The following is a 17,695-nucleotide window of genomic DNA, read 5'->3' as shown; positions in this document are numbered from 1 at the left end:
AAACAACGCATGTCGTATAGTGATTCAGTTTGTCTTAATGGTAATCAAATAATGAAGATTATTTTCCAAAATAAATAGGTAAAGAATGCTACAACTTGTATTTCTATGGCCAATTATTACTACTAAGTAGTAGTAGATAAACTATTAATAATTTATAATAATTTATAATATGTATATTATAGGATATATAAATGGTAAATTAGTAAATAAGTTTGTATTATTGTATAGAGGTTTGGCTGGTCTGACTGTGTATTTTATTAATCAGGTTATTTTTCAGATTAATAAGATTAATATCAGATAGTCCAACCCAAGTGTATATTTAATTAACGATTTAAATTAGGTGCCTGCCCGGATTTAAAATGTATGCATGGATAATGATAACGTGTAATGAAAAATTTTATAAAAATGATACTATATTATAATGTAACAAACTTTCATTTCATTTCATTTCATTTTTTTATTTAAAAATTAAAAATACAAATTAATCAAATTTATTACATACTATTAAGCTAATTTTAAAAAATTATCAGCAATGTTAAAAAAACTGTTCTTCAAATAATTTCGGAGACTACTACCGTCAGCAATATCCATTAGCAACATATAATTTTTACTAATATGATTTTCGATTCAATTTTGATATTCCGCGACGAATAATGTTACCATGGAAATCAATTTTACATTGAATTTTAACTAAATAAGTTCAAATATTGATACATAAAATATGATTATATAGACTAAAATTATTAAATATTGAATATTAAATTATCTCTAAATAATTTCTTTTACGGTGATATTGTTAAGAAGTTTAAAACGAAAATTTTTTTAAATTTTTCAATCTGTGCCAATTTCGTGAACGTTGCTAAATTGGTTGTATTAGTGTTCTTTAACAATGGCTTCTTCAATTCAATTAATCCATTAATTTATATTTTTAAAGTATATAGAAAGTGAGTCGGTAACGTAAATTGGGTAAATGAGTAATAATATAAGGTAGTACGTAACGACCTCACCTTACGCAGATCACGATTGTCACGTGCTCACACAGAAATCGATCATTACTTGTTACTCTTTTTTTTTCATATTAAATGATAAAGAAATCAAATATTCTTGAAGGAATATCTGTATTAAACTGTAAACTATTTTTGTTTACAATAAACGTATTTTTTTTACAGACATTATGATATTAAATTATAACACTTCAGTTAGGGTGACTAATGATTTTATCAGTGCTTTTGATAAATGAAAAGTTGTGGACAATGTGGAATTAATTATTAATTTTTATCAAGCCAACTTTAATATTCATTACAGCGTATTTTTAGATAAAACAAGCCTTTGGAGATAAAAGTCAAGTCATTCAGCAGGTGTAGAGTTGCTTAAATATTAATTTCATGCTAGTTTGAATATTTATGAAGTAATTTGTATATTTTTACATGTATTTGAACCAATTTAATTAAAAATAATGGTTGTTGATTTGCATATTAAAATTGATTTTATTATAATAAAGTGCAAAAGCACTAATTTTTAAATGTACTATTATAAAAGTAATAAAATAATTTAATCATATAATATTTTTTTTAATCCTCTTCCTCCTCCTCTTCATCACTTTTACTCCTTGTTTTCATTGTTCGTTTTGGTTGCGTCGTTTTAGACTTTGCGGAATCTAAAAGATTAAAGTTATACAAATTTTCTAAAATTTAAAAAAATTACGTTACAGTTACCAAACCTTGTTCATTTTTATCAAGATAAATGGTATATCATCATTTAAGGGAATCAATAGGTCATCGGGATGTTGTCATCATCCCTTTCACATAACACCTTTCTTTTTTCTCACCAAAAAAATTTCCGCCTTGAACAAACCTTTTTGCTTAATGAAATGAAAATATTAGTTTTGTTTCTTTGGGCAATATTAGGATGTGTTTTAGATCTAATTTTTAAATAATCATTTTCCCACTAAAATTTCCGAAATCTTTAAAAACTTGATAAATTGTGCTTTTTTGTTTTCATGTGAATATTAAAAGATTTCCTCAAAGATGACCTTAAAGAAATTCGTTTCCAAAGAAAAAATTAAGAGAAGTGTTTTTTCAGGGGTGCAAGAAAATCAATTAAATGAGATTTAAACATCACATCTCTTTGAAAAAAATATTTGAAAAATGAAATTTAAACAATTTATATGAGATTGATGCAATTGTCATTATTGATCGATATCAATTAATAGAAAAGCTAAAATGACTAAATAGTTCAACGCCCTTCGAATATCAACCGTATTTATTGAAGCAGATTTTACTAAGAGATTTTATGGTATGATATCGATATAATTGGTGAGAATTTTATTCCATTAATGTTCAGTTAATTATACTACCAATTCTATAGTGCAGTTGTCCAAACCTCATTGAGATTAATTACAATGAATATTATTTAATCTTTCTATATGTTAACAAGATTTTTTATAAAAAAAAAAGCGGTAGTTATTTGATAAATTAATATTGAATGACAAATTAAAAAAAAAATAACAAACCGCAGCAGTCATTATCGGAATTTTTGATTACGTTTATCATGATATTATTATTTTTTTCAACCTTCTTATTGAACGGTATCTAGTGTACAGCATAATTCTACATATGCCACTTGAAATAGGAATGTAAGATGGAATTTTTTATCTTATGCTTATGTTAATCACCGACCTTATAAATGGCACGTGAAAAAAATTCAACACAGTAATTACAGTACAGTATATATATATTATATTTTACTTATTAATTAATAATAAATGTTTCAATTTCTTCAATATCGTAAATTTCATTTGTATTTAAATTATTTTCATGATCCAATATCACATGTAAATATTGATTTTTATACAAAACGAGTTATAAACCAAAAATCATATCCAATATTAAACAATTATATATAGTACCATAATTTAATTAATTTATCACACGACTTATTTTCATGTTTTGAGTATCTTCACTGAAAAAAATGACGTTGAATATAAATCATAATTTGTGACATCATTCCCAATTGATGATAGCCACCAAAGTTTTTATTTGATTGTTTGACCTTAATTAATTCATTTGACCTTTACATTTACTTTTAAATTTTTCGTTACTAATACCACCAATACTACCGCGATAATAAATAACATTGGACTTATTGTGAAAAGTAGTAGCTCGGAATTCTTATTTATTAATCCAGTTAACAACTAGTAATGCAGTACGCACGGAAATTTTCGTCGAAACCAGCCTATTGGTTATCAGTTATGTAATCTTGATTGAGCATGATTAAATAATCTCCAATGAGTAATTCGTCTGATGCGATTAGTATGATTTGTATTTTAAGAATATATTTACAGGATAGTTCAGTCAAATCAATTTCACCAATGTAAATAAATATATATTAGTAATATTATTATCATTAAATAATCTAGTTTATCCCACGGTTCCTAATCAATTTCTGTAACTTTTTTTACTGATATTTTCACGGTAACTGATCAACATGTTTATATCACATAATAAATTATACTTTTTATTGTTAAACTTATTATTATACTATTGAAAATAAAAATGATATTATATTATTTGCATTTATACATAAAGAATTATAAAATCGAAACTATTTTTGTATATAAAAAGAAACATTTGAAAAGGTACAATTTTGAAATATAGGTATACTTGGGAATTTGTGTAAAGTTTTTTTATTTTTTTTAACCATTATGGTTTGAATAAGTGGAATAAAGAAGAAAGCAGTAAAGTTTAATAATAGTTAGACAAATACTATTTATAATAGTTAAAAATAAACTAGTATCAAATAAACTCACAGGAGAAAAGGACGGAACCGTGGGATAAATCAGTTATTTCACGGAGTCACTGGAATATCATGATTTTCACGGCTGCGCCGTGAAAATCATTGATATCCACAGTTCCCCGTGAAATAACTATTACTTAATTATTAAAAGAAAAACTAAGTATAACCGCAGGCAACATCATTATCAAATCACGTGACTATATTGTGGTGACATCACTTGCGTTATGATTAGCAATGTTCTTATTAAAAAAAAAATGAATTATTTATTATTCTTACTATCATAAAATTATTAAAAAATATTTGAACCAATATTTGGTTTATTAAAAATGATCGTGACATTTTGTTTTTTTAATAAACAAAATGAAAATGCTCCTCTGAAATAAAGAGAATGAGCAAAATTACTGAATGTAGCGCAAATCCTTTTTTATTTTCGTTTTCTCCGACTTCAATAATAATATTATAATTATAAGCATCATTTAAAATAACTGATGTCATTTCAAGAAGGTTTATCACTAAGAAGTAAATGGTGATGATCGATGTTTCATGCGCCATTTTTACTGTATATAGTGATCTGCGTGTGATTTGCACCTGAGTAGATTGTACAGAAAGTCTATCTTATGTTTGTGCAGTACAAAATTTCAGCCTTTGTGAAACTTCGTATTTTATATATAACCATAAAGGTTATTTATTTATTTATTTATTTTTTTCAGAAAAGTCATATGGAAAATAATACATTGTCATTTACATTTCATATTCTTTTGCCGGAGAACATTGAAAGAAATGGACAGCCCGTAGTTCTTGGCGATGTAAAAGAATTAGGATCCTGGAAAAATCCTATCGTAAAACTTCGTCAACCATTTCCTCAAAATCCAACATATTGGAAATCTGATCCAGTTACTATTTCGGTATCAAATTTTGAAAAAATTCAATACAAATATGCTATTCATACATCTAAACCTACGTTATTTGGAGAAGAAAAAATTGAATTTGAAGGAATCGATACTGAAGATAATCGCACATTGAATATTGGGATAAATGATCAATTTGATATATGGAAAATACGTGGATTTGCTTTTGTAGATTATATTTATGATTCTATCGAGGCTAATAACTTTAAAGACAAAGTTGTGGAATATCAACGTTTATTAACTCTTCATAATGATCTAACGATACGCACTTCAAATCCCAAATTTATTATCAATCGAATTAATAATAACCTTAAAGAAAAACGGTTATTCTTATGTATTCTCTTAGGGTATTATATTTCAAAAAGAGAGGGCTCTCCTCATGAATTACCAAATAATTTCCCATCTTACTTATTGCTTGACGCACTTGAGGATTATAAGCAAGAAATTTTACCTTTAGACACTAAAGATCAAATGTATACTGCTATCATAACTTTAATCAAGCATAATGCTTTTCAGATGAAATTTGATTGGCTCATTATTTTTACAATCGCTTCTGAAGTTGATCCCGATTACACCTTCATTAACCATTTAAAAGGCTTAAAATATTCTAATAATCATGACTTAACAAGATTTATTGTAGGATGTGGACTCATTAAACCTTATATTGAGAACATTGAATTTGGATCATACATCGAAATTGCAAAGGTAAATTTTATTATGTTTTCAAAAGCTTATGATTAATTTTTAAAAAGATTTAATTTTTTTATAGTGGTTAATTCAATTATGTAATTATATGGATTCTCTATTTAATCTTTGGAATGATATCCTTCTTCATAATAACAAAATTGATGATGTTATTAATAAGTGTTTTATTGAACAAATTCAAGAATGTATCGTTCATGATGATGCCGTTACTTTAGAATATCATTTTAAGAGAGTACCAGCAAATTATCGATATGATTTATCTAAAGTTTTCCGATCTCATGCTTTATTTTTACTTGAAGATTTGAACAGAAATTGGACAAAGGAAAATATCATTGCTATTACAAACCTTTTTCATAATGATGAACTATATTGGACTAGAGAAGATGTTATTTTATCATTAGATCTGGTATCTCAGTCTAACACTTTAGAATTATTAAACATATTTCCAGAAATTTTAGATGAGTGGTTCCGTAATGATTTTTTTGATAAGGAGAAGAAGATATTAAAGATTTGTGTAGTTTGGTTTAAAAATCTTTTACTCAAACTTGATACAAACGCAAGCAATAAAAAGGATAACATTGTGGTTTTAATATTTTCACAGTTAGAACGTATATACCCCTTACTTGGTCATCGAAAAAATTTTTGGCAAAATTTGACAACCATTGCTGTAGAAAGGGTTAAAGTGTGCTCGGAATCTCGAATATTTGCCGCAACAAAATTTTTAATTCCGATAGAACAAGAAATCAAGACATTGTTTATAGATATGGTTAAAGAAATGCTAAATAAGTCTGTTCAACAAATTAACGATCAACTAATAAATAAAATATATATAATATGCGATTGTAAAACAAAGCTTTTGATGGTTCAAAACTCGTGAGTTTTGATGTAGAATTTTTTTGCTTCAAAAAAAAAAATCGTATTTATTTAATTAACTATTAACTATTTTTTTATAAAATAATTTATTAGGATGAGCGAAGAAATTTTGTGTCATATCATGAATAGATTGCAAAGTCAGTTTACTGCATCAAATCCTTCGGAATTTCATTTAAATATTCTAGGAGCTAGTGAATTTTGGAGAATTATATTAAGTGCTACTGGTGATGTTACAAAACTTCATTGCAATCCAGTTGTTAAACGTGTTAAAGCATCTATTAATGAACTCGGTGTATTACTCCGTGAAAAGACGGTTAACATACAATTATTGCAACAGCTTTTGGAATATAAAAATGAAAAATTATTTCAGCATTTTAATGCAGCTGTTTCCAAAAAGAAAAATATAGGTGATGTGATTGTTTCGCGAGACGAAATCGCGGAACTTAGAAAGCTTTGTAACAACTTTCAAACTCAACTTGAAGTCCTTTTTAAGTTTTATACCAACTTTTGTCCAGCTTCCCAAGTAGATGATGTGGATGATTACATCCAAGATGTAAAACAACTTATGACAAATTCAAATAAAGTGATGTTGAAAGAGGCAATGACATTAGATTATTGGGCATTCCATAAAAAAACTTTAGAAAGTGCAATACGTTGCTACAAATATAATCAGTCTCGGTCTTTTCGAAATATCTTTGAAGTTTGTATCCGGGAAGATACTACGGCCACAAACGTGGAAAATATAGCGCAAAGACTGATACCAGCTGTTTTTGAAAGATATAATACTATTTGTAAACAATTTAAGGAATGGGAAAAACTTAAAATTTCAGATGCGACTTTGTTTTGTAGAAATGTTACAAATGTTAATGCGGAACTTGATTTAATAAAAGGTTATAAAAGTTACATAAGTCACAAATTCGTACAAACCCTTGAGCATCTTTCAAGAATTCCTCACTGGATTGAACGATTTGAAGAGTTAGAAACGGTTTTACAACTTTTTAATATAGCACGTAGTAACGATGATTGGCTAAAATCATCTATTGATATTTTAAAAGATGATTCTATGAAACTTAGTCAAATAAATTATTTTTTCGCTTATCTTGATAGATATATTTCCAACGTTAATAATGAATGTTGGAAATTAATAAAAGAGTTATCAAATGCAGATGATTTTATAAGCTTTTTAAAGATAATCGCCGAGCATGATATTAGAAATTTGTTTAATAGTGTGGATGTCCATCCGGATGAAGGATTGATTCAAGAGGATACTTTTGTATCGCTTATTCAAGTAAAGCGATTTTTATTACCTTTTATGAACATTAATAAAAAGGAAACTATTGTAGGCTTTTTAGATTCGTTATCAGATGTTATAGACGAGAATCCTACTTTAGGGGAAAAGATTGCCTTATGTAATAGTAGAAATATGGCGCTGCAAAATATGTACAATAATATTCAAAATCGTGGAGAAGTTACTAAGGAAAAGATTAAGTATGCTGTACTTAACGGAACTTTTACGTTTACACGTGACCAAAAAGAAGACAAATGCTTAGTTTCTTTACAATATCCCTCTAAATCCAATGTGAAATATAATCTAAACGAAATATTAGATTTACGTGGACGGGCTCTTTTAATTGCAAAACCAAAAAATTCGGTTATGATAAATAACAAAGAGGCAGAAATGTCCAAGGATGTTATAGATAAATTTGTTGTCCAAGTCGATATAGCACAAAAAATAATTAGTATAGTGTCCATGTTAATACAAATGGGGCATTTTGGTTATAGAAAATTCGAAAATAAATTACAAGGAACGGATAATATGAAAGCTTACTTGGAATTTTTAAAGGAAGAACTTAAAGAATGGTGAATTTCATTTTTTTTTTTTTATTCTTTCTTGTAAGAAATTAACGAGTTTGTAATTTTTACAAATTTAAGGCAAAGTATAGTAGATAGTGCACAACAAAGATGTTATTATTTAACATTCTTTTTCGCTCGCCACATTTTAGCATTCTATGATTATTTCACGTCGGAAAAATTAGATAAGGATAACGAAGAAGAATGCAAAATATTGATTAGATTTGTAAACAGTAAAGCCCAATTACCGTCAACTCGTAAAGATATACAAAAAAGTTTACGTGGATCTAAAAATTATCTTGAAATTCTTACCGAAATTGGAAATGAATTAGAAAGAATTTTTAAAAACGTCTCAAAACAATCACGTAAACTTAAAGCGACTGGACAACGCATAATTACAGATCTAGTTAGAAAGGGCGAAATATTCGTCGCTTCTTGTACTGACAAAACACGAATTCCAAATATTATCATGTCATTATATGCTAATCAAGGATATTACCCCGAACCGTGGCAACTCTTGATATGTACTACTTCAACTACGATGGAGGAAATAACAAACTTCATAAAAAGAAGTTTATTCGCATCGAATAATGGATATGAAAATCGCTTATTTTGTATTGCACATTTGGAATTATTAGACTTTGAGTTACAATTTAATTTAATTAACCAAATTAAATCAACACGAGATCAAGATGATTATTTTTTGGCACTTATTTGTTGTAGAGAAATTGAAATGCATCACCCTATTTTGGATCAATTCTCTTCAGATGCTTATGTGACTAATGGCTTAAACACTGATACTATGAGACAAATTTATAAGGAGTTATGTCAAAATGTTATACGTGTCTCTTCTGAATTACCTGGGCAAGGTAAAACTGATTGGATTAAAGAAGATAGTTTAAGTAAAGAGAGATTTGCATGTAGTTTTTTAATAAGCGATGGTATGGATTTTAGCAGGCTTGTACGTCAATTCAAGGAATATAAACTCCAACCTGTAGAAAGTTTACATATCAATATAATTTCATCTGACTATCCTGAAGACGTTAACATGTTTTTATTTGAGTTATTAACTTTGGGTATAGTTTCAACTAATGTCGATATAGTTTGCTTGCCTTTATCAGAAACACCTACATATATTTATTTAGAAGTAGCCTCAAATAAAGAACAGCATTTACTTAATTCTCTTCCCATGGCAGGATATTTATTGTTCAATCATTTAACTTGGAATATTAAAAATTTGAGAGTTTCTCAAGAAATTCATAGTCCAATTCAAGTTGCTTGTAATTATCTGAATTTATTGGATAGTAATGAAATAGATACGAAAGAAAACCTTTTCAAGATAGTACATAAGGCAATTAAAGAACCATTATCAGTAGAACGTTGTCAAAATATCATTGAGAAATATTTATTTAATAAAATTACTAAAGACCTTCCTTCATTTAGATTTGTTGAAATATTTATTAATGTACTTGCAGATCAATTGGTTCGATTTTCATCAAGCCAATTCTTTCCCGTAGATAAACTTAAATTAATAGAAGAATATAACATTAGAATTCTTATATTAAGAAACTTAATAGATGTTTCAAGAGATTTTGCAACCAATTCTATTAAAACAAAAGAGGCACAGCTGAAATCTACAAGTGCTATAGATGCTGATGTTGTAAAAGCTCATCGTGGTACAATTGTTCAATGGGACGACTCAAATCATCTTATAGTATTTTTCAATTCTCAGACTCCTGATACAATATCTGTTTTGTATCGAGACAGAAATAAAGTTCATGAAAATATAAAGACTTTGCTAAAAAGTCAAGTAATTGGTGATCAAACAAAATGGGAATTAGATGATTATAGTTCGACGTCTCCAGAAGCTCTTTTCTTGAAGTTAGAATATTTGGCAAGAAGATCAGTGGAAAAATTAGAACTTCCTGAATATGCTTTGTCTGGTGATAATTTAATAAAAATGGCTTTAATTCTTTTAAGAGTACGTGCAAACATTCCAGTTATAGTTTGTGGTGAAGCAGGGTGTGGCAAGGTAAAAAAAAAATCTTTTTAGATAATTTTTGTTTGTTCCGTTATTAACAGCAGTTTTTATTTCAATACATAGACAAGCTTAATTGCCTATTTGGCCTTGATTGCTGAAGTTCAATTCATGGCTCTTAATATGCATGCTGGAGTTGATGAAAGAATTATTATGTTATTTATGAATGATGCTTTGAAAAAAGCAGAAAAGGGAGAAATTTGGCTATTCTTTGATGAGATCAATACTTGTAATCATATAGGTTTACTTGCAGATTTAATATCTCGTCGAATGCTTAATGGCAAACCTATACATCCAAATATTCGTTTATTCTCTGCCTGCAATCCATATCGTATTCGTACAAGAACTCAAAGCGAAACTCGTTTGACAAATAAGGCTAAAATGTACGAAGAACGGAGTCATCTTGTTTATCAAGTCAAACCACTTCCCGATCAACTTTTGGATTATGTATGGGACTATGGTGTTTTAAGACCAAAAGACGAATTAAAGTATATTGAAATCATGATTGAAAAAGAATTAAAAAAATTAGGACATCCCGTATTTGCCGAACTTTTATTTGCTTCTCAAAGATTTATTCGAAAGGTTGAAGAATCATATAGTGTTAGCTTGCGTGATGTTAAACGCGCTATAACGTTAGTGAAATTCTTTTATAAATCTCTCGAAAATCGTCCAATCTACAGAAAGGGACATAGATATCCACCACCTGGAAATCCAACTATAACAACTAGATCTTATGTTTTAGCACTTAGTCTTTGTTACCATTCTCGGTTATATGAACAAGATTTACGTAAACAATATCGCTGTGAGATGGAACAAATATTACGAAATCACGAAATTTATGTAGAAGAAAATATGTTTTCTAAAATTATACGCGAAGAACAAGAGGATTATATTAACAGGATGCAGTATCCACCTAATACGGCATATAATGAAGCTTTATTAGAGAATGTTTTTGCTATGATTGCATGCATTTTGACACGAATCCCACTGTTTCTTATAGGTAACACTGGCTCTTCAAAATCTTTGGCAATTCGTCTTATAAGTTCGAATTTACGCGGATCTGATTCAAATGATAGATATTTCAGAATGTTGCCACAGATTTACTTAATCCCACATCAAGGCAGTCATTTTTCAACTTCTGATGGTATAATAAAGGTTTTTGATAAGGCAAATAAATATCAAGAAACAACTTCCAAACAATTTCCTGTCATTGGTGTGGTCTTACTTGATAATGGTGATTTTCACTTTCCATATGATTTGTTTTGTGTTATCCTTTTATGATTGAAATTAACCGAATTTATTCGTTATGATTTTAAATTTATTAGTTGATTTGGCTGAAACAAGTCCTTTTAATCCATTAAAGGTACTTCATTCTCTGCTTGAGCCAAGCTATCCGGCCACAGGACCAGCTGTTTCAGTGATAGGAATATCTAATTGGCGCTTAGATAACAGTAAAAGTAGCCGCGCATTACTCGTTCAGAGGTATTATTATCAGTATAATTTATAAAATTTTGCAAGATTTTCTTATATAGTATACATTAATATTTTTTTTATAGGCCACAATTTAGTTTAGATGATTTAGTTTGTACTGCTGAGCGCTTATTAAATACAAGGGTTATTGATTATGGACAAAGAGGCGCTTTAGAACCTTTAGCTAAATCATATATGGATTACGAAAAAAATGGTCAAGCTTTGCCTAACTTTCATGGTTTTCGTGACTATTACGCATTGGTCAAGCGGCTTTCATTAGATGAAATGACTCCAGAGAATATTCAAATGGCATTGGCTCGCAATTTTGGAGGAACGGAAAATAACAAATTATGCGAAAAATATTTTGGAAATGTACTTAAGACATTTAATAATCATAAACCATGGTTTTATAAACAAATTCCTGTCGAAAAATTGATCGATTCAAATTTAGATGATCCTGATGCACGTCATTTAGTGGTTATTGGTAAAAGTGACTTGATCGTAAATTTATTAACTGAAAAGTTAAAACGAAGAGATTTGGATCCCGTTGTAATTTTAGGATCACAGTTTCCTGACGATCGGGATGATTATTCTTACAGTGTTTTAAGTAGAATCATGGTAAATAATTTGTTTATCTTTCCACTGTAATTTTTTTTTTTAATCTATTTGTTGTACACGTATGAATTGATGTATACTATTATTTCAGATGTGTGTAGAAGCAGGTAGACCATTGATTCTAACAGACTTAGAAATACTTTATGGTAATTTCTAAATTTTACTAACATTTCAGATATGAAAAATCTAATATAAATTTATTAATCAAAGAAATAAATTTGTTTTGTTTGTTTTTTTGTTTAATAGGAAACCTTTATGATTTATGGAATCAAAATTATATTGTAGTAGGAGACAAGGAGAATCCTAAGTACTTTACACGAGTTGCTCTTGGGGCATATGCTAATCCTATGCTGTAAGTAGTTATTGGAAATTATGATTTACATTGTATGAGTTTTAAATACATTTTCAAAAGAAAATTTCTAATCTATATTTTTGTTAGTTACGTTTCACCAAATTTTAGATGCATTGTTGTTATGGATGAGAGTAATTTAGCTTCGGCTAACCCCTCACTTCTTAATCGATTTGAAAAACAAAAATTGCCAATAAATGGTATACTCAATGATAGGCAAAATTTACTTGTAAAGTATTTAGACAGTTGGACAAAGCAAATGTTAACTTTGATTGGGGCTAATTCAGTGACTCAATTATATAATGGGTTCACTCAAAAGGATTTGTTCATCGGATTTGATGTAGATGAAACTTTACAAAGTTTAGTTTTTGACATTACAAGGAATAATCCCGAAGCTAACGATAATGAGATTTTAGAAAAATGCAAAGAATCGTTAATTGCAATAGCATCTCCTGATGGAATTATAAGAGCAAAATCATCAATTTTAGAACAAGATGAGGTTGATCGATGGAAGTATGTTTATTTCAACCAACAACATCACAATAGCCTTGCTAATTATTTTGACGTATTATTTTATCAAGAAAAATTGTGTGCAGATCCCAAAGAACAATTAGTGATTATAAACACATTTTCTAAGATAACTATAGATATCAAGTATTGTTTACAAGATTATTTAAGATGCCAAGTTTATAATTTATCGACCATTAAGACCGAATTTCAATTAACAAGTATAGTGAAAAATTTCTTTTTTGAATCAAACGATAAGGTTTTAATTCTTCAATACGATAATAATACTATTAATACAAAATGTATCAAATTAGTAAAGTACATTGTTGAACAGTTTCGTAATGAATTTTTGGCTAAGAAAGAGAAGTGTGAATCAAATATGCATATTAAATACACATGTATAATATTTCATATTCAGCGAGATTATGAATCAAGTTCAATAACATCTAACTTTATTTGCGGATGGAGGCGAATTACTATTGAATCCTTAGCACCATCGGAAATACCATTAATAGATCTACTGGACAAATCTTTATATGATATAATTAATTCGGAACTTTGTGATAAGATAATGAATTCAACGATGCCGGTTGAAAAAATTTTACAAGAGCTATTATTGGAAGATCATTATCATTCTAATGAAAGTCATGTGGAATATGTTAGGTATAATAATTTATTTTTCATTATTACATTCGTATCATTGGAATTAATTTAATACGTTAATATTATTAATTTTTACAGAACATTAAGAAAAGAAATTTTAAATGATTCGTATATCATACAATGTATAAAAACAAAAACATTTGAGTGGATTTTAGAGAATCACAAAAATTGGCAATGTGAAGCAGCTCTAAATAAAAAGGATTTATCAATGTTTATTTGCTTTTCATTAACACTACAAAATTATATTGAAAAAATTATCAAACAAACGGCTTATAAAGTTTTATATTCAATTGAAAAATTGCCGGAAATTACAAGGATTTTCAAAAATGAAAGCAATGAATTTAAAATGGAAAAGGGAGTTCATCTATGGAAACAATCCTTTATAGATAAAATAGTTAATGTTGATGATTTATTTGAGCTAAGATTATCTATAGTTCTGTCCGAAATAATTAGTGACCTTGAATATCCTTTTTCATATCATTTTCAAATTAATTATTATAAAAGATATTATTTTGAAGAATTGGATATATTAACACAAGACTCTGAAAATATTAATGAATTAATTGAGGATCATATTGAAGATTTTAGAAATAGCTTAATTTTTATTCATCCAAATTTTGATAAATTACAAAAATGTTCAGAATTATACTACAATGATTTTATTAGAATTATAAAATTGGCTAGTAAAGAAAAATTGGATTTTATTTTTAGGTACTTAATTGGAGATAAATTTGCCGATGATCCATTTATTCTTCATATTTATTGGTGGAAATATGCAACAGAAATTTTAACTCAATTGAAATTAGTTGAAACATTTCCAGATCTTATTACAAAAGCTCAGAATGATTTCATTGTATATGGTAAACTTGATCGATTTCTTTTCAATGAATCAATTAACTTGATTTTACAAAATTTATGTGATGATAAACCATGGAAGCAAGATATGGATGTTATTTTATCAATAAATAATTGTAGAATTAATGATTCAAAGAATTTTTCGAATTTGCATTTATTATTATTATGTAATGATTTATTAAATATTAATTCAGTTCCATTAGAAAAAATCAAAGAAATTATTTATTTAGGAAAATCCGCCAAAAAGCAAGAATTTATTACAAATGAAATTATCAATTTAGTATTTAGTAATTTAGATAATAAAAATGATAAAATTCCTATTACATCATTTATTACAAGAAGTCTTAAACTTATTTCTTTGGAATCAGAAATTCGTTTAACTCTTTATAAAAATATATTTTCACAATATTCTTTCAAACTGATGAATAATGGTATAATTGAAAAAATATTTAATAATGAAATTCAACAGAATGAACAAATATTCTTTACATTAATTAAGAATCCTGAAGAAGCTTTACAACTTTCAATTAGATTGAAAACTATCAATGATAATATTAATGATATTAACTCAAATATGGCTGAGTTTTGCTGTGAAATAATTCAATCTATTTTCAATAGATTTGAAATGAATGAAATGTTACCTTATTTCAAGAATTCAATTAAATCACTTATGAAACAAGAATATTTGCCTTTACAACAAATAACTTCAATTGCATTTTTAAAAGAATTTATAAATAAATACTGGAAAAATTACTTTCAAGAAAATAATTCTATATCTAAATCATTAGTTAATGAAATTAATGATATTATGAAAATTAGTGGACATCTATTTATCCAGTCAATAAAGTCTTATTTTATGCTAGATTTGTATAAACAAAGTTCTTTTGATATAGAACAACTTGAAATATTAAAGAAAGAATTTTCATGTTTTGAAAGTATTATTGCTGATATAGAAATAAATACCTTTCTTCCTAAACTTTGGAAACCAGTTAGAAAAGTAAATTTTGAAGATTTTTATACTTTTTATATTAGTAATAACTTAAATGAATATCCATTTCTTTCAGTATTCTTTAAACATTATGAAAGCTTGAAATTCATTAAATATCTCTATCCAATTATTAAGTTTGTGAAAATTTTGAATTCTAAACTTGAATATCATTTAACTAGAAAAGCAGCTCAAATTATGACATTTCATGAATTTATTAAGAAAGAATCAGTTGATAATAGTGAATATATTAATTTAAAATCTTTATTTGAAGAATTTGCTTTTAGCTGGAATTCTGTTATTAGTCATATTAATCAATATCAATCTAAGGAATTTTTTGACAAGCCATATATGACTCTTGATCTTCCTGTGATTTTTGGATTGGTTGAGCAAAAAGATAGTGGAATTTATTTATGTGCAATTGTAGAATTTTTAATTAAATTACATAATGAATTTTTAAATAATGTTATGACTATTCCAATTGAAAAATGTAAAAGTCTTAACTTTATAAAAGATTTTTCTTGGAATTATTTGAATTCTAAAACATATTTTAATGTATTAACAGTAGTACAAGCACTAGATAATAACTTTATCAATTATGAATGGAATGATAAAATTTTAAGGTATAATCAAAGAAATCTGGATATGAAAAAAGATGTAGATTTTATATTTGATTTACAAAAAATTGAAATGAAATTATCAAAAAAATTGGTTTTTAACAAAGTCTATTTTGAAATGGAAAATAATCAGTTTTACTTAAAAAAATTTTCATTCAAACATGAATTATTTCATAATTCTCCAAGAATTCTTTTTGATGTCAAAAAAATCTTATCTCAAGAATCTATTTTGGCAGATAAAATGTTAATCATATCAGCAATGTTTCAACAATCAATAATTTTAAATAGTTCATCAAATTCAATTAATTTATCTGAATTACTGTTACTTTGTGAAATCATTCTTTGTTTCATTAAAGAATTATTGATTAGAAATAATAATATACTCATTTTAGATTTAGTTAATCAATGGTTAAAGTTAGCAAGATATAATATAACATATACAGATATATTTAAAGAATTTTCCTTAAAACATATTATTGCATTTTATGAATTAATTGAAGAACAAGCTGCTAATTCTGTAATTCATGATATTGATGAAAAATTTAAAATTTCTCTAACACAGCAGATAATGGATTCAATTAATAATATTATAGATTATGATGATTCAGAAAATCAAAGTCAACGACTTATTCCTGCTAAAGCATTTGTTCTTGCTTTAAAAAGATTCATTTATAGATTTTTATTGATTGATTCAGGTATTGAAAATATGGGCTTATATATATATTTCTTAGATTTTACATTAAATTTGTGGACTAGTGATATGAAGAGAGAATTAGTTAAAAAATTATTTCCTACCTGTTTGTTAGTGTCTCATGCTTATAGTAGTTATGTATATTTGCTTAATGAGATTGAGGTATGTGTATGTTATATAATTTAATGTTTTTTTACTAATAATCTAAAATCAATTTGTTAATTTTTAGAAAGCAACAATTGAAAGGCAAAATAAAAGCTTTGCATCTACATCATCATCATCAACTAGGAAAATATTAATTAAAAAATATAAAAAATTTACAGATTAAATATTATTAGTTTTAGCTTTTAAAATAAAAAACATTAAAAAGCTGTATCTATATATTATTTTTTTTTACTTTAAATAAATTGTTTATTGTATTTTGACCTATTACCTTAACAAGATTCTAAAAATTTCAGTTTGTCTATCTATTTCAATTTAAATTTATAAATGATATTATTATGGGATATTTTTTTTTATATATATGGGCGTGCGTCAGTTAAAAAGGGGAAATCTACCTCAAAACCAAATTTGAGGTTTTTGGCTTATATTGTGTAAACCATCAATGTACACTATTTTCACTTAATATTGTATGCCGATAAGCATAATAAATTATCGAAATAAAATCAAATAACTGAAATATGTTATCCCTTAAAGCGTTTTGCAGCTAAATTTGGCTGCGATTTACCACTACTCATGTGCCGATCTAAACTGTAATACAATGAAATTCCATG

General features: G+C 27.0%; 1 protein-coding gene across 1 annotated transcript; it reads left to right on the top strand.

The window, feature by feature from the left end:
* Positions 1-4,514: 4,514 nt before the first annotated feature.
* Positions 4,515-17,250, top strand: OCT59_017130 (uncharacterized protein; the record flags this gene model as incomplete). Its single annotated transcript, XM_066146159.1, has 13 exons — positions 4,515-4,935; positions 5,299-5,408; positions 5,731-6,281; positions 6,375-8,141; positions 8,214-10,164; positions 10,237-11,404; positions 11,496-11,652; positions 11,727-12,258; positions 12,347-12,401; positions 12,502-12,607; positions 12,695-13,774; positions 13,853-17,084; positions 17,152-17,250. The coding sequence occupies 13 exons, from the start codon at positions 4,515-4,517 to the stop codon at positions 17,248-17,250; spliced, it is 11,229 nt and encodes a 3,742-aa protein (XP_066003880.1).
* Positions 17,251-17,695: the final 445 nt, after the last annotated feature.

The sequence above is a fragment of the Rhizophagus irregularis genome, chromosome 25 (genome assembly GCF_026210795.1).
Source record: "Rhizophagus irregularis chromosome 25, complete sequence".
Taxonomy (NCBI): Eukaryota; Fungi; Glomeromycota; class Glomeromycetes; order Glomerales; family Glomeraceae; genus Rhizophagus; species Rhizophagus irregularis.
The sequence above is the reverse complement of the archived record's forward strand: the minus strand, read 5'-3'. Positions and strand labels throughout refer to the sequence as shown.